At 40.5% G+C, this 21,995-nt stretch overlaps 1 protein-coding gene across 1 annotated transcript; it reads left to right on the forward strand.

Moving 5' to 3' along the window:
* Nucleotides 1–555: 555 nt before the first annotated feature.
* Nucleotides 556–10,783, forward strand: RAB21 (RAB21, member RAS oncogene family). The gene is made up of 7 exons (XM_070947558.1): nt 556–1,058; nt 4,678–4,737; nt 4,852–4,959; nt 5,477–5,540; nt 6,307–6,361; nt 7,820–7,908; nt 9,005–10,783. Exons 1-7 carry the CDS (start codon nt 879–881, stop codon nt 9,142–9,144), a joined length of 696 nt encoding a protein of 231 aa, XP_070803659.1. The 5' UTR covers nt 556–878; the 3' UTR covers nt 9,145–10,783.
* The last annotated feature ends 11,212 nt before the right edge of the window (nt 10,784–21,995 follow it).

Raw genomic sequence — 21,995 nt, forward strand, 5'->3', positions numbered from 1 at the left:
AAGACCAGAAGCAAATCTCAGGGAAACAAAGTCCTCCCCCCCCCCCAAGTATGAATACACAAAGATCACGGTTGGGGGAAAGCATTAGCCTTCCCTCCACCACCACCACCATCCCTATTTTCGTGGGCAGCCCTGAGCAGGAAACATTGCTTCAGAAGCAGTGACGCTGCAAGGCCGACTCAATAACAGTCCATCTTCTCCTCTACTGTAGCAAACTCAGCCACTGGTACCAAAGGCTACCCCGTAGAAAAAGATGAAAATGGCACAGGCCCCGCGGCTCTACCGCGTCCACTTATAAGAGATCTCACGTTACCCGCGTCATCCCCGCCCAGCCTCGTTTACGGCAGGGGTCTCCAACCTTGGCAACTTTAAACCTGGCGGACTTCAACTCCCAGAATTCCCCAGCCAGCTTTGCGAAGTTGCCAAGGTTGGAGACCCCTAGTTTAAAGGACCCCTGTTCCTCCTCTCCCGCTGGGTTTTTGGGGCGGAGCTTCGGAAGGCCGAAACGTCAGTTGCCAACGGCGTGTCGCGTGACCGTCCGTCGAATGACGTAGGAGGAAGAAGAAGACGACGCCATTAGAAAGGAGGCTGAGCGAGACGCCCCGGTGCGGGAGGAGGGTGGCTCGGGGTTCCTCTCTCTCTCTTTCTCTTTCTCTCTCCCTCCCCGCCCCCCCCCCGCCGCTTTCGTCTCTCCTTCTGTGGTTTGCTTCCCCCTCGCAGTCTTCTTCCGCGCGGCCTCCTCTCTTTTCCTCTCCCCCCCCTCCCCACCGCTCCTCTCTTACGGTTCTTCTTGGACTCTGCTGAGCGCCCCCGAATCAGAGCGGAGTTCGGCGGTTTGCCGATGTGAGGCCGCGGGAGCGGCGGCCACTTCGCTGCGGATGGCGACGGCAGCGGCCAGTTCGGGCGCGGGAGGCGGCGGCGCTGCTGCCGCTGCTGCCGGCGGGCGAAGTTTCTCCTTCAAGGTGGTCCTGCTCGGGGAAGGCTGCGTGGGAAAGACTTCCCTAGTACTCCGTTACTGTGAGAACAAGTTCAATGACAAGCATATCACCACTCTGCAGGTAGGCCCGGGAGGCTGCAGGAGGCCGCTTCGGCAGCTTCGATGAAATTCGGCTTCCTTCTTTAAGATGGGCTTGTTTCTCCTACCGCATTCGGTCCTTTTGAGGAGGGGTCGACAGTGGGTCCCCGAGCTGCTTTTCTTCCCCATCTAATCCGAACAGCGAGAATGTGTGAAGCGCTTCGAAGTTTCCAGCCCGGACCACACACTCTTTAGAAAAGGAGCCATTAATGTTTATCAAATCCGCCTTTATTGGAGATAAATAAAAATGATTTTGTCAGACAACATGGAAACACAAAACAGGTAGTAGGGAAAGCTGAAAAAAAAATAGGTAACATCGGTTCTAGTTTAGAAAGGCTACAGTAAACTGACTACTATTTCTCTGGAATTTGAACACATTGGGAATTTTAATGTGTGCATGAACCAAAGCCCTTCTGTTTTTCACTCCTAATATTAAGTTTCATAAGTATGTCCCTATGAATCGTTTTATTATGGTAGAAGCCCAAACTTTATAAGGACAGTATCATTTAAGAGTTTTGCAAACTGATATTTCTGAAACTATGTAATTCTGGAATTAAGATAGAAATGATAGGTATTGAGAATAGAAGTAAATTGAAGTGACACTGTAGCCTTCTTGTTGTATAGAAATACAGTATTCAGTGTTATAGATCAGCAGGAATTAATAAAATGTTATGGTAATTGTAGAATTTATTTTATATTTCAAAATTGCAGAAATCTCTAAGACAGCTTGGTTGTTTATTATTTTTTTCTTTCAAGAATTTCACATGATCATCAGGTGTTCTGGATAAAAATTATATCCTGTAATTATACTTGTCTGACCTTAACAAGACTATATATATATATTTTTAAAAAACATGTTTATTCATTTAATTTCCACTGACTAGTTTACAAACTAGTTAATAAAAATGTTGATTTATATATAGAAAAATCTTGAATGGTTCTGTAATTTGAAACTCTTTTTGCTACGGTTCATTTGCTTTGCCCATGCTTTTTAGAGGATAGTAATGAATATGTTGTCAGATCCAGTGTTTAGTCACATGCAGAGCTGAAATAGACTCCGAATAATTCAGATTACAGAAGGATATATTTGTAATGATGTCTCTCCAAGGATACAAATAAGACCGGTTAAAGGAAGCTGAGTTTCCATACACTTCTACAACTAAACTTTATTAAGTTTAACTTTCATTTTCAGCTGTTAGAGTCCATGTGATTCTTCAAAGTAATAGATTTCTTCCATACCAAAATTCTGTGTTCCATTTAAATGTCTTTTTAAGATGGCATTAAGGATAATTATATTGAGTTTATGAATTACAAATACAGTACAACAGTACTGATCCTTTTGCTTTCTAAAACAAACATGCAAGAGAGAATATATTCCATCCTTGCAAGCAATTATTGCAATTATTTCTGTCTACAGTACAGAAAAACACTATTCTCATTTATACTGTTCATTAATAAATCACAGGTTTATTTTGTTTCTTGTATATCAGTACTTTTAAAATATAGAGTTTAAACAAATCTGCCAGATTTGTTAGGTAGATTCTTGGGATTTCCCTTTTATCACTATTAGTTGAGTGAATAGAAACTTTGTGCACTTGAATGTTAAGATCATTCTCTCTTGCAAATGACCACTAGAATGGGAAGCTAGCAGTCTGTAGCTAAGAATTAGTTACTGGAAGGCAATCCATGCTGGATATGATACTAGTTAAGGACTTCTTTTAAAATTGAGAAGTGTCAGTTCAAAATTGCTAATTGTAACTTCCTCTAAAGATTAAATTTGTTGTTCTTTAACATCCTGCTCTTTCTCAAAGAAGCCCCAGGAGACTTACATAATTCTTTGTTTCCATTCCATACTAGTTTTATTGCAACACTCCTACAAGACAAGTTATGTCTTAAAGCAGTCAGTTTTATTTTGTTTTTTTAAAAAAACTACTGTAGTATAATCTAAAATGCAATATTCTAGTTCTGTAAATCTATAAACAGATTGTTTTAAACAGTGATTAATTAACCTGCTATGAAATTGGTTATGAAGGTTGTACTCGACTTATAACAGTTCATTTAGCAACTGTTCAAAGTTACAACAGCACTTTAAAAAGTGACTTGTGACTGTTTTTCACACTTACAACTATTGCAGCATCCCCATGATCACATGATTATATCTAGAATATATTATAACAGATTTCTCAGAGTTGCTTTATTATAAACTGAAAAAAGATAAGTCCATCTTTATTTATTTAAATGCCTCAGACCAATGCTGGGTTGCAAGCATTTGTCTTCTGGTGTTAAAGCAAGAAGAGAGAACAAGAGGTTGATGGATCTCATAATTAAATGTTTTTCAAGCAGTCATTAAGTTACAGTGACTGTTATCTGTCATTCATTTTATTATTGGTGTTGGGAAAGGCAGGGGGTTCTCTTTGTTGAGGAAATATCTTCATCATGCCTTTTTTCTAAAATAATATGAACCGTAGTATCTTAACACTTTTTCCCAAATCAGATTGATAGGCTATTGTCTAATTAAATTGGATTTAACCAGGCAGCCAGTTTTTATATCTTACAAAATCTGATTCAGATCAGAATGTTAAACTAATGAAACATTTTCCAGTTTTGAAATATTTTCAGTTTATTCAAAGTTTGCTTTATTACTGTATAAACATGTATTTTATATACGTTAAAGGTGACTCGAGGCAGTATATAGAATCATTTAAAACACAATGTAACAATAAAAGAACCGAAAATAGTATGATGGCGTTTACAGTGGGAATAAAAATATAAAGAAGCACCTGCCCATTTGGGTAGTGCAGAATTTCAGATATGATCTCCCAAATGTTGTTTAGAATAGAAGTGGTGTTCTCTGCAACACCTTAAAGCAACTGCATCTTTTTGTGAAGACAGGGAGCTTGATTTCTAATATTGTGCAATATTAGAAAAGGATGAGATGCTTTAAGGTGCGGCAGGTAGTGTTTTACTTGCATTGCTTCATACTTCAAGGCATCTTTTGGAGTTTGAGTCCAATATGCAGCACATTCCTATTCTTCACTGAAAGAAAGGTTTTATTCACGAGCTTTTATTTCTTCGCCATTATCCAAAAGAAGAAGTATAAAATAGAGTTTGCAACACCATTATATGCATCACAGACAATAGCTCTCTCAATGTGTTGAAATTTCTTGAAGTATTTCAAGAACTGAACTAATCCATAATTTTGCCAAAACAGAAAATTTAATTGCCTAGTTAATATTTTTCGCCTCAGACCTTCATTTCAGCAATAGACTTTCTTATAAACAACATTGTGCAAAGTGAATAAAAGGAATAAAAAGTCATTAGTCAAAACTATATTATTGAAATAAAGGAATTGATGAAATCTTATTAAATAAGAGGAATATATAGGTAACTCTTGTTTAACGTCATTCAAATCCATTTTTTTATTCTTGCAAAACATTGTTTCTTCTACTACATCCATATATTAGTCATATGTTTATGTAAGTTAGTAAAATGACCTCAGGAGCTTGTTTTGTTTTTATTTTTACAAAACTCATTGAAATATATTATTAGCATGAATCAGTGAAATCTGGTCATTAATTTTATGGGTGTTTTTCCACTTGCAGGCATCTTTTCTAACCAAGAAGCTAAACATTGGAGGAAAAAGAGTAAACCTTGCAATATGGGTAAGTGGTGTAATCATGTTGTCATGGTATTGCATTTAAATATCAAACTTTACGTAGGAAAATAATTTACTATTTGAGTAGATTAAATGAGATCAGTATTTTTGTATCATGCAGGATACAGCTGGACAAGAAAGATTTCATGCACTAGGTCCTATTTACTACAGAGACTCTAATGGAGCTATTTTAGTTTATGATATAACAGATGAAGATTCTTTTCAAAAGGTAACTATACCATTTCCCTATATCAAATAAGTAGCTACAGCAAGTGCATTTTTTTCCAAATTAAAATTCATTCTTATATTTTAGAAATAACCTGGTAGATAAACTTATCTCATTATACTATGGACTTGGGTTGAATAAAAAGTGGTATCTAAATGGGCTTATGCCCTGGAGGAATAGCATTAACTAGGGAAATAGTGCTGCTGGATTTCACTGCATGATTCTGAATGTATGCTGAAAATTGCATTGGAGAAAAGGTGCAAAGCAAGTCCCATTTTATAAATAGAGTAGGCCTATGTGTCGATAATTGATCTAACAGCATTTTTAATGTACAAACCAGAAGTAAGTTCCGTTAAATTAAATTCACTAGGATTTACTTCCAAGAAAACAGTTATAGGATTGCAATTCCTATGAAGACAATGAAAAGAGACTGGGATTTCTGATTAAAAATTTTTAAAATAACTTTTTAAAAAACTTAAAAATTATAATATTGAAATACATTTTCTTGTTACTTTCATAGGTAAAAAACTGGGTAAAGGAATTAAGAAAAATGTTGGGGAATGAAATTTGCCTATGCATAGTTGGTAAGATTTGGGTTTTTACATCTTTTTTCACTTTTAGTGGAAAGTTGCATTTAAATGATTGCATAAAACCTTTAAGTGCTTTTTAAAAACCCTTTTAATTTTGGTATTGATTGGCTTCAGTAAGAAAAATAATATCTGAGGAGTGTAAAAGTAAACAGAAGGAAAAAATGGAAAGCAGAATGGCAGTAGCAAGAATATGAGAAAGTTTTTTGAGAAATTTCTGAATGTGTTTAAATCCCTATTAGAATTCCGAGTCCATTTAGTTCTACACTAAATATTCTTTGTGAACAAGTTAGTATAAAATTGTTTTAGAAATAAGATTGAAAGGTTTCCTCCGAACTATACAAATTACTTGCCATTTTGGGAAGTTCTTTGGTATCTCAAATTAAAATTAGCTGCAATTTATCTGTTTGAAATAACCACAGCTTCCTGTATACAAGTGAACACGTCTTTTAGAGATTAGCCGAAGATTTCAGGATGGAGCAGGATTCTATTATGCTATTTAAAACTTTCATGGTGAAGAATTACAAAAATGTTTCAGCATATTCTTTTCTATTCTTGCTGCTTAATTCATAGTCTTGATAATGTGAAGTTGAATTTGACAATTAATTCTGGATACCTGAATGAATATAAATGTAGAAGAGTAAATGCCACTCATGCTAGAAACAATGAAGACAGAAGTCAGTTAGAAACATATTGTTGATGTTGAGCAGATTGTATTTTTCTGATTGATTTTGGATATTAATGGAATCTGAATTCTTGACAGGTAACAAGATAGATCTGGAGAAGGAAAGACATGTGTCTATTCAAGAAGCAGAATCGTAAGTTTTTGACTCTTAATTTCAATACTACCTTGAAGATGCCATCACATATAGAGCATACAGTAATCCTCATTTAGCAGCTGATTAGACAGCAACCAATCGCAATTACAACAGAGATGAAATAGTAACTTTGTGACCAGGGCCTTTGCAGAATCTCTCTTTCACATGTTCATCATCACAATCAGTAACCTGTTGTCCTGTTCCTGACCTGATATTCTGACCCCCACCCCCCAAAGGCTGGAGAGATTGCCTAAATATGATATTGTCCTGAGTTGCTTTTCTCTGCTGCATAGCCTATTACTAAAAAGGGTTAACCAAGTTAAACTAAGTTAAGAAACTTAGCTTTGTGGTCTTAATTAGTTGATTAGAATGTTGGGTGAGCTTGCAGTTACTGCCTAAAATTGACAAGACTCTAATTGGTTTTACACTAAAGGATTTAGTTTGCTTCCTAAATAGCTTTTTAGGTAAACAATTAGCAGTAGCACATTTCTTTCACTGTGTATTTCCCATTGAGTGCCTGCTGACTGTCTTATAGTCCCTTCCTCTCCAAAGAATGTAGATAAAAGAATCAATTGTGCTAATTACTCCAGCACTGGGGTGACTATTCAAAAGGATATGGGGTGGGAAAAAAGGCTATAAGAAATATCCTTTTGTTCAAGTTCTTCACAAGTTGAATTCTGGAAAGCTTCCCCAATATTTGGCCTCATCTGGCTGTTTGTGGTTATATCCTTCAGACAATCTCACTTACTTTGGCCATGTCATGTAGGGGAATTCACTTATGTTAGGAAGAGTTAGCAGTACAAAGGAAATCAGTCCTCCAAAAAACACGGTGGCTGGACACCATTAAAGCTGACACAAGTCAGAGCACAGAACAATTCAAAGAAGTAGTGCAAGATTGGCAGCTGTAGAGAGACCTGGCTCATAGAATCGCCAAGATTCGGACATGACTGAATGGATAACCATCATCATCATCAACAACATAATTCTCCTCCTCCTCTTTCTGACTTTTTAAAGCAAAGGAGAGGAAAGTGAAGTAAACTTGTAAGGCCAATCATGATCATGTGATTTTTCATTTAGTGACTGCTTTGCTTAACAATGAATTGCCAGTTCAAATTATAGTTGCTAAATGAGGACCACCTGAATACACACTTAAATTATGAAGTATTAAAACGTTCTATGCAATTAGTGTACTTAAAATCTACTGCCTCAAATCTGCTGTTACTTAATGTTATTTTCCTAGCTAATTTAGTCTGTATCCAGATCCAAATATTTTATTACCATCAATGACCAGATATAACTACAATTCAGCAACAATTTACAGGGAGGAAAAGACAATGGGGTATTTTTGCTGTGCATTAGATGTATTAAAATTTACACTGTCTGTATAATTTGCTTACAACATAGAAAATGCATGCAATTGTAATATTCAGTCACAAGATATGGCGTTTTTTCTTGCAGATATGCAGAATCAGTGGGAGCAAAACACTATCATACATCTGCCAAACAGAACAAAGGAATAGAAGAACTCTTTCTTGATTTGTGTAAACGTAGGTTTGTCTAATGTATAGGTTAATGTTTCTGTTATGAAAGCAAATGTGTCCTGAATGATGAGCTATTGTTTTATATCCAGTTTTATTTGCACTAGATTTAAGCTATGTAAGACAATTTCCATATGAATTTCTAATCTTTTTAATTAACATTCTTAACATAAACAATTAACAAAATCTTTAAACTTAAGGAAAAATAGAAACCAAAACCCAAAGAGAAAAGAAACAACTCCATACAAACTAAGAATGAAAAGAAAAAAAAATACCTTATATTTTATACTTAACAAGTGTCACTCATTACTAATACATACACTATTGTAAATAAACTACATAAACTACAAAAACATAAAATACCATAAACTTTCTGCCATAGTAACGCATATGGCTGCATCCTTTGGTTAATAGAAAATATTGCTTTTTTTCAAAGGCAATCATACATTCCTTACAACTATTCCTTAACATTTGGAGTAATACCACATTTCCAGTTTTTCAGTAAGATACTTTTAGCCACTTCCCTGGGATGAGATACTGACAATGCTGACAATCATAATACAGTTTATGGACCACAAACTGTTTTATGGTGTTGCAGCTGTTCCTTCTTATTTTGCAGTAACCACATAGGAAGATGCGCCAGGGAAATAGAAGACTACTGCTTATTACTAATACTGTGCATGCCCATTTATTAGCCGCAGAGTTCAGGAATCTCTTGGATACAGAAATATGATGGTATCCATTAGCTAATGGCCTGCTGTAGAATATTCTGGGATAGTAATCACTGAAATAGAATGGTTATTATCTGAAAAGTGATAAGTTCTCTGTAACAGTGACATAATCAAATTGACGTTAGATAATTATCTTTGCTATTGTATTTGATTCTTTGAAGACAATTTTTCTCTAATTTTAGTTCAGTAATACACATGGGGTTTCAGATAATATTGGATATTTAAAATTAGGTTCTGTTTATAAATTAACTTATAAGTAATATGTGTTTAAAGAATATTTTACAAAATTTGCCTATTTTACATTTGTATAAAATATGATTTGCATTTCTGCTCAATGATTAGAAATTCTCTAATATAATATTTTTGTATTGTAGGAATGATAGAAACTGCGCAAGTTGATGAGAGAGCACGAGGCAATGGTTCTAGTCAGTCAGGAGCTGCAAGGCGGGGAGTACAAATTATTGATGATGAGCCAGCAGCTCAGAGTAGTGGAGGTTGCTGCTCCTCTGGATAATTGTACAAGAGACTGTGCTTCTTGCCCTTTAGTGAAGACTGCCACATTCAGAGTCTCATTCTTTATCAGTGGAGAATTGGAATTAACAGTATTTAAAATCATTTGTAACAATTCAATACCATTAAGTGCTAAACTAGTGGAGTATGTGACCAGAGAATTGGCATTTTCTACAATGATTAACAAAGCAAACCAATGGCCTTTTTACATATTTCTTTAATAATGAATAATATTGCATGTGAGAAGGACTTATGGCTTCATTTATATTTTCAATGAGATCATTATTTAATAACTTATACACCTTATTGGAATTAGACATTTTTTGCAGCTCTTTGTATTTTGTGGTAGATCAAGCTGTATCTCTTCACAATTGCAAATCCATTTCTTTTTAATTAGCAGATATCTGGATACTATTTTTGCAGGGGTACCATTGATATATAACTGCTTGACTACTTTGATATATTCATCTTGTACTCCATGCTGGTAAAATAAATGATAAATTACACATTAAATATTTTATCTGCTTTTATAAGTGCAGGTGCAGAAATATGTACACAAGTCTTGTCAGTGATTGTGAGGTGAAAAACGGTGGAAAGATACAAGTTCTATTACTTACTGCTGACTTTCTCTTTGTTAGATTATGATAATTAGTTTTCCTTGCTCTAAACTTTACATACGTTTCTAAATATTTTTCTAGAAGCTATTGATCTATAACACTCTCAAAAAAAATCTAGTTGAAATGTTGTGAACTGTTAACGTTTATTTTTACTAATACAAGTTTGACATGGCTACAATACTGCTTGTAACACACAGAAATTATATCTGTGAATAAGCCTTTTTTATTTGATCATCTCTAAGAAAGACCTGCTCATAAAGCTTCATTTGTCCTTATATTCTTGCTTCCTTATATATAGTGTAAAAACGGAAATTAAAACAACTTGGCTGTGACACATAAAAATCCATTAAAATGGATATGAATTATTGAACTTTGATCAGCTTTGTTTAAATCCACTTTTTGAGAGCTTCCAGTTATCAAGTATGTCTAAGGTATTTTCTGAAAAAAAAAATAGAAATACAGAAAACATATTTGAAAGAGTTTTTGTTTCAGAAGAACATTACATCAAAAGTAGGATATTGTTGAGTTCCTGAAGGAAATTCCACATGGTTATTTGGTAAATGGGAGTATTTTGGCATGGAACGTACATGATTTTGCTTTTAGAAATTTAATTGTTTGATTCTAACTTCACTTCAGATGGCTTGAATTTTCAGTACTACGATGAATATAATGAATATGCAAGCTCAAACACTGAACACTGGGAATTGGATACACATCCCATAAAGGTCATTTTCTAGATACTGACACAGAGCCTTTAAGTGGCATTTTAGAAAACACTGCATGCATTTATAATACTATTAAAGTTGATGTACAAAAATCAGTGGAAGTCAACAGGAAGAAATGGCCATATGGCCATAAATTGGGTAAATATATATGTTATGCTCTGTACCTTAACCCCTACTGAAACTGTAAATTAAATGATTTATTAAAATATGTATGTTCAAATAGCTTGGTTACTGTGATTTCTACCATGTGCTGCTGTACGCTACCCTATATTCATTAAATATATTTAGTATCTTCTTTTTACAGCTGTTTGTCTGAACTGTGTTTGACAGGCAATTATGAGTGTCTGTTCAAAGGCTAAAATGATACGTTTACTTATTTTAGAAATAATGGTTTCATTTTTCATATTCATGACTCTAAAAACAATTCTTGGGTTTTGCCCCTTTTTTCCCTTTCTTGTTAAATATACTCTTGGAATGAACCTTGGTGTATTATTGTAAAATAGGGCATTGGATGATTCAGAGAGCACCCACTTATAAAATTCTTTAGTAAGTGAGCAGGATATTGCTGAAGTTTGAGGGGAGTTCCAGATTAAAATTGGTACCCTTATCCTAGACAAGAACACAATTTATGTAATGGAAATACTCTGGTTATACTTCTAAGTTATTATTATTATTATTTATTTAATTTGTATACCGCCCTTCTCCCAGAAGGGACTCAGGGTGGTGAACAGCCAAAATTAAAAAACATACAAATACAAAAGTTAAGATAATTAAAAAGAATTAAATCACTAGCTTCCCAATTTAAAACCCCCAAATCCATAAAATTTAAAATCCCAATTTAAAAACCATTTAGGTTAGGCTGGCTTGATGGAATAAAAACGTCTTCAGGGCTTTACGGAAGGTCCGGAGGTCTGGGATCAATCGTATTCCAGGAGGCAGCTCATTCCACAGGGCGGGTGCCCCCACAGAGAAGGCTCTCCCCCTGCGGGCCGCCAGCCGACATTGCCTGACCGACGGCACACTGAGGAGGCCCTCTCTGAGAGCATATTGGCCGGTGGGAGGTTATCGGTAGCAGCAGGCGGTCTCGCAAATACCCTGGCCCTAAGCCATGGAGTGCTTTAAAGATGAGAACCAACACCTTAAAGCGCACCTGGAAGACCACCGGGAGCCAATGCAGCTCGCACAGGAGAGGTGTTACGTGGGAGCGCCACGTCGCTCCCACAATCACCCGCGCGGCCGCATTCTGCACCAGCTGGAGCCTCCGGGTGCTCCTCAGAGGGAGCCCCATGTAGAGAGGGTTGCAGTAGTCCAGGCGTGACGTGACCAAGGCATGAGTGACTGCACAAGGAGTCCCGATCCAGAAAGGGGCGCAACTGGCGTATCAGGCGAACCTGATAAAAAGCCCCCCTGGCCATGGCGGTCATATGCTCTTCTAAAGACAGACGTGTGTCCAGGAGGACGCCCAAGTTGTGAGCCCCCTCGGGGTCAGTGACTCGCCCCCAATAGCCAGCGATGGCACCAGCTGGCTATACCGGGACGCCGGCATCCACAGCCACTCGGTCTTGGAAGGGTTGAGCCGAAGCCTGTTCCTCCCATCCAGACCCGCACGGCCTCCAGACACTGGGACATCACTTCGAGGGCATCATTGGGGTGGTCTGGGGTGGAGATGTACAGCTGAGTATCATCAGCGTACAAATGGCATTGCACCCCAAAACCACGGATGATCTCACCCAGTGGCTTCACATAAATGTTGAACAGGAGCGGTGACAGGACCGACCCTTGCGGCACCCCGCAAGCAAGGCGCCTCGAGGTCGACCTCTGCCCCCCTGCCAACACAGACTGCGACTGGTCAGAGAGATAGGAGGAGAATCACCGCAACACGGTGCCTCCCACCCCCAATCCCTCCAGCCGGCGCAGCATGACACCATGGTCGATGGTATCAAAAGCCGCTGAGAGGTCTAACAGGACCAGAACAGAGGAACAACCCCTGTCCCGAGCCCTCCAGAGATCATCCACCAATGCGACCAATGCCGTCTCCGTGCTGTACCCAGGCCTGAAGCTGGACTGGCACGGATCTAGATAGATGGTTTCATCCAGGTACTGTGGGAGCTGTTGCGCAACCACACTCTCCACAACCTTCGCAACAAAGCGAAGGTTGGAGACCGAACGGTAATTTGCCAAAACGGCCGGGTCCAGAGAAGGCTTCTTGAGGAGGGGCCTCACCACCGCCTCTCAAGGCGGGAGGCAAGAAACCCTCACTCAGAGAAGCATTTATAATCCTCTGGAGCCAGCCTCCTGTTGCCTCCCGGGTGGCCAGTACCAGCCAGGAGGGGCACGGGTCCAATAAACGTGGTTGCGTTTAGCCTCCCCAGAATCCTGTCCACGTCCTCAGGAGTCACAGGGTCGAACTCATCCCAGGTAACATTCTCAAGACCAGCTTCAGTCACTCCGCCGGGATCTACCCAGTCAGAGTCCAAGCCTTCCCGAATCTGAGCGATTTTATCGTGCAGATACTGTGCAAAATCCTCAGCCTGCCCTTGCAAGGGGTCTTCCCACGCTCCCTGATGTAGGAGGGAGCGAGTCACCCTAAACAAGGCGGCTGGGCGGTTATCTGCCGATGCAATAAGAGCGGAAAAGTAGTTACGCTTTGCCGCTTTTATCGCCACTAGATAGGTCTTAATATGAGACCTAACTAGTGTTCGGTCGGATTTGGAGCGACTAGCCCTCCAACTGCTCTCTAGGCGTCTTTTCCGGCGCTTCATCTCCCTCAGCTCCTCGGAAAACCAAGGGGCTGGGCAGGTTCGGTGTCGGGTCAGAGGCCGCAAAGGCACGACTCGGTCCAGAGCACCGGCGGCCGTCCTATCCCAGGCAGCCACCAGATCTTCAGCTGAGTCGTGAGCCAGAGTTTCAGGAATTGGCCCAAGCTCCCTCTGGAACCTATCAGGATCCATCAGGTGCCTGGGGCGGAACCACCTGGTTGGTTCCGCCTCCCTGCAGTGGGGTGCAGCGGTCAAAAAATCCAGCCTCAGGAGAGAATGGTCCGACCATGACAGGGGTTCAGTAACTATATCCCCTATATCCAGACCACTCCGCCACTGACCAGAGATAAAAACCAAGTCCAGAGTGTGTCCTCCCGCATGAGTGGGGCCATGAATTAATTGTGTCAGGTCCATGGCTGTCATGGAAGCCATAAACTCCCGAGCCATCCCAGACGCCTCACCGGCAGACGGCAGGTTGAAATCCCCCATGACCAAAAGTCTGGGGGTATCAACCGCCACCCCGGCAATAACGTTGAGAAGCTCGGGCAGGGCCGCTGTCACGTGGCAGGGAGCCAGGTACGCAATCAGCAGGCCCACCTGCATCCCATGGCCCCACTTCACCAGGAGAGACTCACATCCGGCTATCTGAGGTACAGTGGCCTCCCTCAGATCAAGACCTTCCTTTATAATGACCGCCACCCCCCCCACCCCTGCCCTGGGCCCTTGGCTGATGGAATGCGCGGAAACCTGGTGGGCACATCTCTACGAGGGGGAACCCCCCCTCTTGGCCCAGCCAGGTCTCTGTAATACCTGCCAGGTCCGCACCCCCCTCCTGTATTAGCTCACAAATGAGGGGGGCCTTATTAACCACGGACCTGGCGTTGCACAGCATCAGTCTAAGGCCTGGGCTCTGAGACTCTGGACAGCTGGGGAGACGAGAAGAGTCATGGGGGCCGAGGCATGCCACCGCTTGGAGATAGCGGGTGCGTGCCCCCACCACCTGATGTGGCCCCCTACTCCCGCCATATCTGCCCCTCCCAACCATGGAATTGCCCTCCACCCTATCAGCACTGAGCTCCTCCACACCCCGCTCCCCACCTTCCGTTCCATGCCCCTGTAACGAGCCTGACCTATGCCCCACCCTCCCCACCCTAAACCCCTTAAAAGATTACAAAAAGACAATTTTAAAAAACCCCACAACCCCCTCTTTGTGGCATGCCACCTCTCGGGGTTCCAAAGCCCGTCATCAAGGTAGGCCCTCGATAGAGTGGAGGGCCAAGCCTGCGAGAGGGGGGAGTCTCGTAGACCAAGAAGCTCCGCTGCGGAATACATCTTGACGACAGAGGATGGGAGCAACCATATCCTAGGGGTCCATATAGAAGGTCCAGGGGAGAGACATGGAATGGGAGTCTCAAAAGCAAGACCAGGTCCACTGTCCCCTCACAACAGAGGACGAAGTCAGGTTCCAGGTCGACCACAGTCCAAGGGGGGGGATAGACCCAACCACCCTCTCACAGTGGTCCGATCAACCAGTCGACCCCCTCTTGTGATGAGATGGCAGCGATGAACCAATGCAGACAGCACAGCATCCGGGGCTCAGGTCCAAAAACCGCCCCCTCACGGCAGTTGGTCCGATGGTCAAGTCCCCTCTGCTGGCAGATGCAAGAAATTCGATATCATCCCAGTTCAGCCCCTAGGGGCCCCGACGTCAGGTGGTTTAACGGAGCCCAGCCCTCTCAGCTGATGGGATGGAGCCATGTACCAGCCCCCATTCAGATTTAAATAGTCCTCCCCGCAGTTAGGGAGAGTTCAGATGAAAATAAACTTGGCATCAAGTGAGTCAGTGAGCTAGCTGACAATCCAAGGTGGGCATAGTCCCGGCAGAGAAGCATTGGGGAGAAGCAGGGGCAGTTATCTCTAGCCCCCTCCCAGCCCCCACATAAGCAATGGAGGCCTCCCAAGGTCTAAAAGCGTCTCATGCCAGGTCCTCGCCCAACCCAAAAGGCGGATGATCCCCCGGCCTCGTTGCCCCCCCCATCCCCAGCTTCCTGTGGGGGGAGTGCCCTCCCTGCCAGGCCCTCTGGACTGCCATCACAGCTGCCGTTGTCATGCCATCGCCGCCGTCACTGCTGTAACACCCAAAAGGTCTGGCAGCATCCCGAAGATCTTCTGGGAAAACTGGCAACTCCCCCAGCACTCCGGGCAACCCCTCAGCCTGGGAAATCGCCGTACAGCAGCGATTGATTGCCACACCGATTCAGACGCCCACGTGGGCTCCAGCTGGAGGAAAACGCTGCCGACGCCCAGCTGATGCAGTCCGCTGCTCCCGACATTGCCCGACGCTCTCTCTCTCTGCCCAGCCTCAATATCCGGAGGGGAAAAGACCCTCTCCGTGTAGGCAGAGAGTTCTCCTAACCAGGCCTGGGGTCGTAGATCTTCACAACGACCCCCAAAAGCCCCCAAAGGGTAGGTCAGTCCCCATCCTCAAGCCGCGATCTTGGCAACCGTCGCCATCTTGGGCATGCGCAAATAAATAAGTTGCTTACTTTATATTCCTCCTGATTTAATACATGTAATAACTGAAAGTTTTTTTTATAAAAAAACACTTTATAGTAAGTTTTATAGAAATAAAGAGACAAAAAGTGAAAATAGGCATTTTGACAATTAGTCTTTGTAAGGTGGCAGATGCAGTAAAAGTGCTATACTCAATTTGCCAGCAAATTTGGAAAACTCAACAGTAGCCACAGGATTGGAAAAGATCAGTTTACATCCCAATTCCAAAGAAAGGCAATGCTAAAGAATGTTCAAACTATCGCACCATTTCACTCATTTCACATGCTAGTAAGGTTATGCTTAAAATCCTACAAGCTAGGCTCCAGCAGTATGTCGATCGAGAACTACCAGAAGTACAGGCAGGATTTTGAAGAGACAGAAGAACTAGAGATCAAATTACTAACATATGCTGGATCATGGAGAAAGCTAGGGAGTTTCAGAAAAACATCTACTTCTGCTTCATTGAACTGGACACGGAAGCACTGATTGGTTCAAAATTGGGAAAGGAGTCCGGCAAGGCCCTGCCTATTTAACTTATATGCAGAGCACATCATGAGAAAGGCGGGGGTAGATGAATCAAAAGTTGGAATTAAGATTGCCGGGAGAAATCTCAACAACCTCAGATATGCAGATGATACCACTCTAATGGCAGAAAGCGAAGAGAAGCTAAAGAGCCTCTTGATGCAGATGAAGAAGGAGAGTGCAAAAGTTGGCTTGAAACTCAACATTAAGAAAAGATCATGGCATCCGTCCCTCTCAATTCCTGGCAAATAAATGGGGAAGAAATGGAGATCACCGCAGATGGGGACTGCAGCCAAGAAATTAAAAGACGCCCCTAGGGAGGAAAGCTATGGCAAATCTGGACAGCATACTAAAAAACAGAGACATCACCCTGCCAATAAAAGTGCGTATAGTCAAGGCTATGGTTTTCCCAGTTGTAATGTATGGCTGTGAAAGTTGGACCATAAGAAAAGCTGAGCGCCAAAGAATTGAGGCCTTTGAACTATGGTGCTGGAGAAGACTCCTGCGAGTCCCTTGGACTGCAAGGCGAACAAACTTGTCAGTCCTAGAGGAGCTAAACCCTAACTGCTCTTTAGAAGGCCAGATTCTGAAGATGAAACTCAAAATATTTTGGCTACCTAATGAGGACTCACTGGAGAAGAACCTAATGCTGGGAAAGATTGAGGGCAAAAGAAGAAAGGGACGACAGAGAATGAGGTGGCTGGATGGAGTCACTGAAGCAGTAGATGTGAGCTTAAATGGACTCCAGAGGATGATAGAGGACAGGGAGGCCTGGAGGAACGTTGTCCATGGGGTTGTGATGGGTCGGACATGACTTCGCAACTAACAACAAAAAGGTGGCAGATACTGCTTACCAGTAGAAGCAAGCTACAAGTTTACTTCTCAAAATCTTACTGGAGAATCATCTTTGAAAAACAATCTACTTGGCACTCATAACATAATTGTATGCTTTTTATTTATTCAATTTCTATCTATTTCATAGTGGCCATTTATGCATGTGTTTGAAATATACAACTTTTAAGGCTATGATTCTTTTACCTTTAAATCCACGATCCCTTATTTATGTTTCTGATATATGTGTAAGTTGGAAGACTAATGGAAGAATTTTGTATATTAGTAAACAGATGTTACTGATATGTTAACCTTATCAATGGTTTTATAATTTGTGTAGTGGATGCTATAGTCTTAAAAAAAAATACACCCTCTTGTGAGTTCTATGGTTTTAGATATCAGGATATAGATTTTTACCTAAAAGTAGGTAAATACAACTTCAGATGTACAACAACACCTGACCTGTTACACAATGTCATCTGTTTTACAAAAAGAAAGCCAAAATGAAGAGGGCATGTATGAAAGACTAAGTATACTTTATGATTCAATAACTTGTAGAACCACTCTTAGCAGCAATAACTTGACATAATCATTTATTGTATGTCTCTCACATCATTGTGGAGGAGGTTTGGCCCAATCTTCTTTACAACATTGCTTCAATTCATTGAAGTTTGTGAGCATTTTTTTATGCACAGCTCTTTTGAGGTCCCACCACAGCATTTCAATTGGGTTGAGCTCTGGACTTTGAGCCATTGCAACACATTCTTTCCTTTTTCAGCCATTTTGTTGTAGATTTGCTGGTGTGCTTGGAATCATTGTCCTGTTGCATGACCCAATGTCGGTTTAGCTGTCAGGCAGATGGCCTCACATTTGACTCTAGAATACTTTGGTATACAGAGGAGTTAATGGTCGACTCAATAACTGCAAGGTGCCTAGATCCTGTGGCTGCAAAACAAGTCCAAATCATCCATCCTCCACTTTTGCTTGACAGTTGGTATGCAATGTTTGTGCTGATATGCTGTGTTTGGTTTTTGCCAAACATGGCATTGTACATTATGGCCATACATCTCCATATTGGTCTCATCTGTTCAAAGGATAGTGTTCCAGAAGTCTTATGATTTGTTCAGATGCAGCTTGGCAAACTTAAGCCCTGCTGTCTTGTTCTTTTTAGAGAGAAGAGGCTTTTTCCTGGCAACCCTTCCAAACAAATCATACTTGTTTAGTCTTTTTCTAATTGTACTGTCATCATGAACTTCAAGATTTAACATGCTAACTGAGGCCTGTTAGAGTCAGCTGTAACTCTTGTATTTTTTGCAATTTCTCTGAGCATTGCACAGTCTGACCTTGGGGTGAATTTGTTGGGATATCCACTCCTGGGAAGATTGGCAACTGTCTTGAATGTTTTGTACTTTGAATAATCTTCCTCACTGTAAAATGATGGACTTTAAATTCTTTGGAAATGACCTTATAACCCTTCCCAGGTTGACAGGCAGCAACAATTACTTCTCTAAGATCACTGCTGATGTCTGTCTTCTTGGACATTGTGTTAATACACACCAGAATGCTGGAGACTAGCAAACTCCTAAAACTTCGGCTTTCATAGAGGTAGTCACACTTGATGATCAATTGATCAAGGGTATTTGATTAGCAACACCTGGCTGCTATTTAATTTCTTCATATCTATGGAAGCAGTAAGATTGCACTCAGTTTTTCACACATGCTTCGCCAGTTTGGCTTTGTAAATGTAAAAAATTATGACATGATGTAATATGTCATACATTTTTGTTCAGTTTTAAGAACTGCTAAGGACCAGATGATTTTTACTATGTCCCGCTATATAAAACCACAGAACTCCAAGAGGATATACTTTTTCACATGACTGTATATTAGGGAATATTTTTGAAGTAAGTTCAATTTATTCAAAGAATGTACACTATTTCTAAGAAGCAGAGAACACTAAGAATTGCTTTTAGAAATTTAATTCTTTATGTAAATTATGGAAGAGGTTAGTTAAGAGACCAGGGTAGAATGATTTAATCACTTTCCTTTAACAGATTGTGGTTCATGAGTAATAGAAAAACTGCTACTTCTACCCTCCAGCATCTGTGGCCAAAATTGGTCTCTTTGTTCCATGTAACAATCCTAATACAGGTAGCCCTCAATTTATGATTATAATTGAGTCTGGAATTAGCTTTGCAAATAATTGCTGTTGTTAAACAGGTTACCATTTGACCAGGCCTGACTTTACATTTTTTTTGTGATGGCCAGTAAACAACCATTAAATGAACCATTATATCCAATTAGTATTTTTTGCTAGAGACCAAAAGTAAAATCTGAAAAATGGCAAAAAGTATAAAATGATCATATGACAGGCATTGCAAGTGGCTGTAAGGGTGAGGCAATTGTCAAATGCCCAAAGTGCAAACATATGACCATGGGAGAGTATGTGATCATCATAACTTCAAAATTGGATCGTAAGTACTTTTCATGAGGCCTTTCCTAACATATGGTCACACCTTTCAGTGTAAATCAAGGACTGCCTGTAAGAATGTGCTTTTAAAATATTGGTCCATAATGCAGAATTGCTAGTTGGTCCAATACAGTTTTAGATATTTCAATTTTAGATGTTCCATTATTGGGAACAATTTTTATATAGTATTGAGCACCTATTTAAAAAGCATTAAAACATTAAATTTGTTTAAGATAAGCTTCATTTCATGAGTAATTGTATAGTTGTATTAGATTATCAACATTCTTAATAAAAATAGATAGATAGATAGACAGACAGATAGATAGATATTGTACAGTATATACCGTTCTTGCCCCAGCTCCTACTTACCTAGCAGTTCGAAAGCATGCAAATGTGAGTAGATAAATAGGTACCATTCGCTGGGAAGGTAACAGTGTTCACTTTGGCGTATAGACATGCTGGCCCTGCGACTACAGAAGCATCTTCAGACAATGCTGGCTCTCTCAGCTAAGAAACAGATGAGCACCACCTCCTAGAGTTGGACCGGACTGGACAGGAGAAACCTTTACCTTTATATTTAATTGTATAGTTAGATCATTATGATTGAGTGTGAATTTCATTATGGTTTATTCATTAAGCCACTACATTTATTCAGTATACTGTACCAACAAAATATATCCTTTATTTCCAAAGTGGTTTTGGAACATACACATATCTTTCAGGCATTTATTGAAAATAAGAATAAAGAGTAGGTGCCACATGCACACTTTTGCCTTCTTGCCCCCAGTGGCAGAGAGCATTCTGGGAACCATAACAATAAGTAGGAAATAATCCATAATTAATAGCTATGCCACACCCCAGGAGCTATTTTGTAACATCCATGGAATGTCATTTTTTAAAATACCTACAGATCTGAAAATCTGATGATCATGGGAATAAAATATTTTTGGCTAGAATTGAAGATCATGCTAAGCCAAAACCAAATATAGTATATTATGATATAGCATGTTCTGTCAATTCAGATGCTGTAATATTCTTTCAGTGATCTTATTTTATACATTTTTCTTTATGCACTTCCTAAGTACAGTAATTTAATTCATATCAGAAAACCCAAAAATTCACATTTTGAATTAACATTCAAAATCAATCAACAATAAAATTATGCAAGGTGGTTCATAAATCTGTTAATAGATCCATTGTGAATTCACTGTAGAATGAAGACTATGTTAGCCTATGGCAGTGATGGCTAACCTTTTTGCCGTCACGTGCCAAAAGCAGGAAGAGCACGGGGAGGTTGCCAATATGTGTGCCCACCCCCATAATTGCCCCCCCCCCCCCAGTTTTAGCACGTGATGGCATGGTGGGCCCAGTAGCCCCGTTTTTCACCCTCCCCAGGCTCCAGATGCTTTCTAGGAGCCTGGGGAGGGTGAAAACAGCCTTCCCCACCCTCTGAGAGGCCCTCTGGAGGCTGGAAACAGCTCATTTCCCAACTTCCGGTAGGACCGGAAGGCCCAAAAATCAGCTGGCCGGCGCATGCATGTGCGCTGGAGCTGAACTACGGCAATGCTCGCGTGTCCACAGATATGGTTCCGTGTGCCACCTGTGGCACCCATGCCATAGGTTCGCCATCACGGGCCTATGGAATCAAAAATAAGACTGTTGCATTTTTTTCAGGATTAAAAAGTATTACAAGGTATGGTTTTTCATGACCTAGTCCTAGAGCTTACCTTAATGCATGAAGTAGTTTAACTGGTGTAGAACTTAAATTAGAATAAAGTTATGGAAGGGAGGGAAAAATAGGTTATGCAGATGAAGTTTACATGTGAAACATATCAAGTAATAGTAATATGTCAAACACTCATTTTGTTTGTTCAGATTGTGAATGGTTGAAATCTGATGTATGCAAGTTCAAGAGTCTCAGTTGTGCTGCTAATTTTTCTGAAGCAGGCTTATACATCCATAGAATAGTTTTATGGTGAACTTTTTTGAATATAGACCAAATCTATGGATGCTGGGGTGGTTGTTATTGAGATTTTGATGGAACTTTGAGATATAATTTTCCATGGATTCAGATGATGAAAATGTTAATAAATCTAAAATAATGAAGGGTTTAGGGAATAAGAGTTGTCCTGTTGTCCTGATAAAATTGTCCTGTTGATTTTCAGGAATGTGTTTCCACTAAAGATAATGTAGTTATAGTTGAGTATAGAGTTACACAATCTGTTGGCAATTTGTATGCCCTTAGGAATTTTTTTTTCATCAGATTGCATATGTCTTTCTGAGAAGTTATTGCAGGATCTGAGGATAGAAATTGGTAGAATTTGATGTTAGTTACTTCTTGGCTTCGTTGCTCATAAAGAAAGTTGTCCCTCCTTTGC

Source organism: Pituophis catenifer, unplaced genomic scaffold (genome assembly GCF_029215685.1).
Source record: "Pituophis catenifer annectens isolate HBS135680 unplaced genomic scaffold, rPitCat1.0.hap2 SCAF_7, whole genome shotgun sequence".
Lineage (NCBI taxonomy): Eukaryota > Metazoa > Chordata > Lepidosauria > Squamata > Colubridae > Pituophis > Pituophis catenifer.

Coding starts and splice junctions, on each gene's coding strand:
- RAB21 (XM_070947558.1), top strand. CDS start 879: ATGGCGACGGCAGCGGCCAGTTCGGGCGCGGGAGGCGGCGGCGCTGCT. Junction 1,059..4,677: donor AGCATATCACCACTCTGCAG/GTAGGCCCGGGA, acceptor TTCCACTTGCAG/GCATCTTTTCTAACCAAGAA. Junction 7,909..9,004: donor CTTTCTTGATTTGTGTAAAC/GTAGGTTTGTCT, acceptor TTTGTATTGTAG/GAATGATAGAAACTGCGCAA.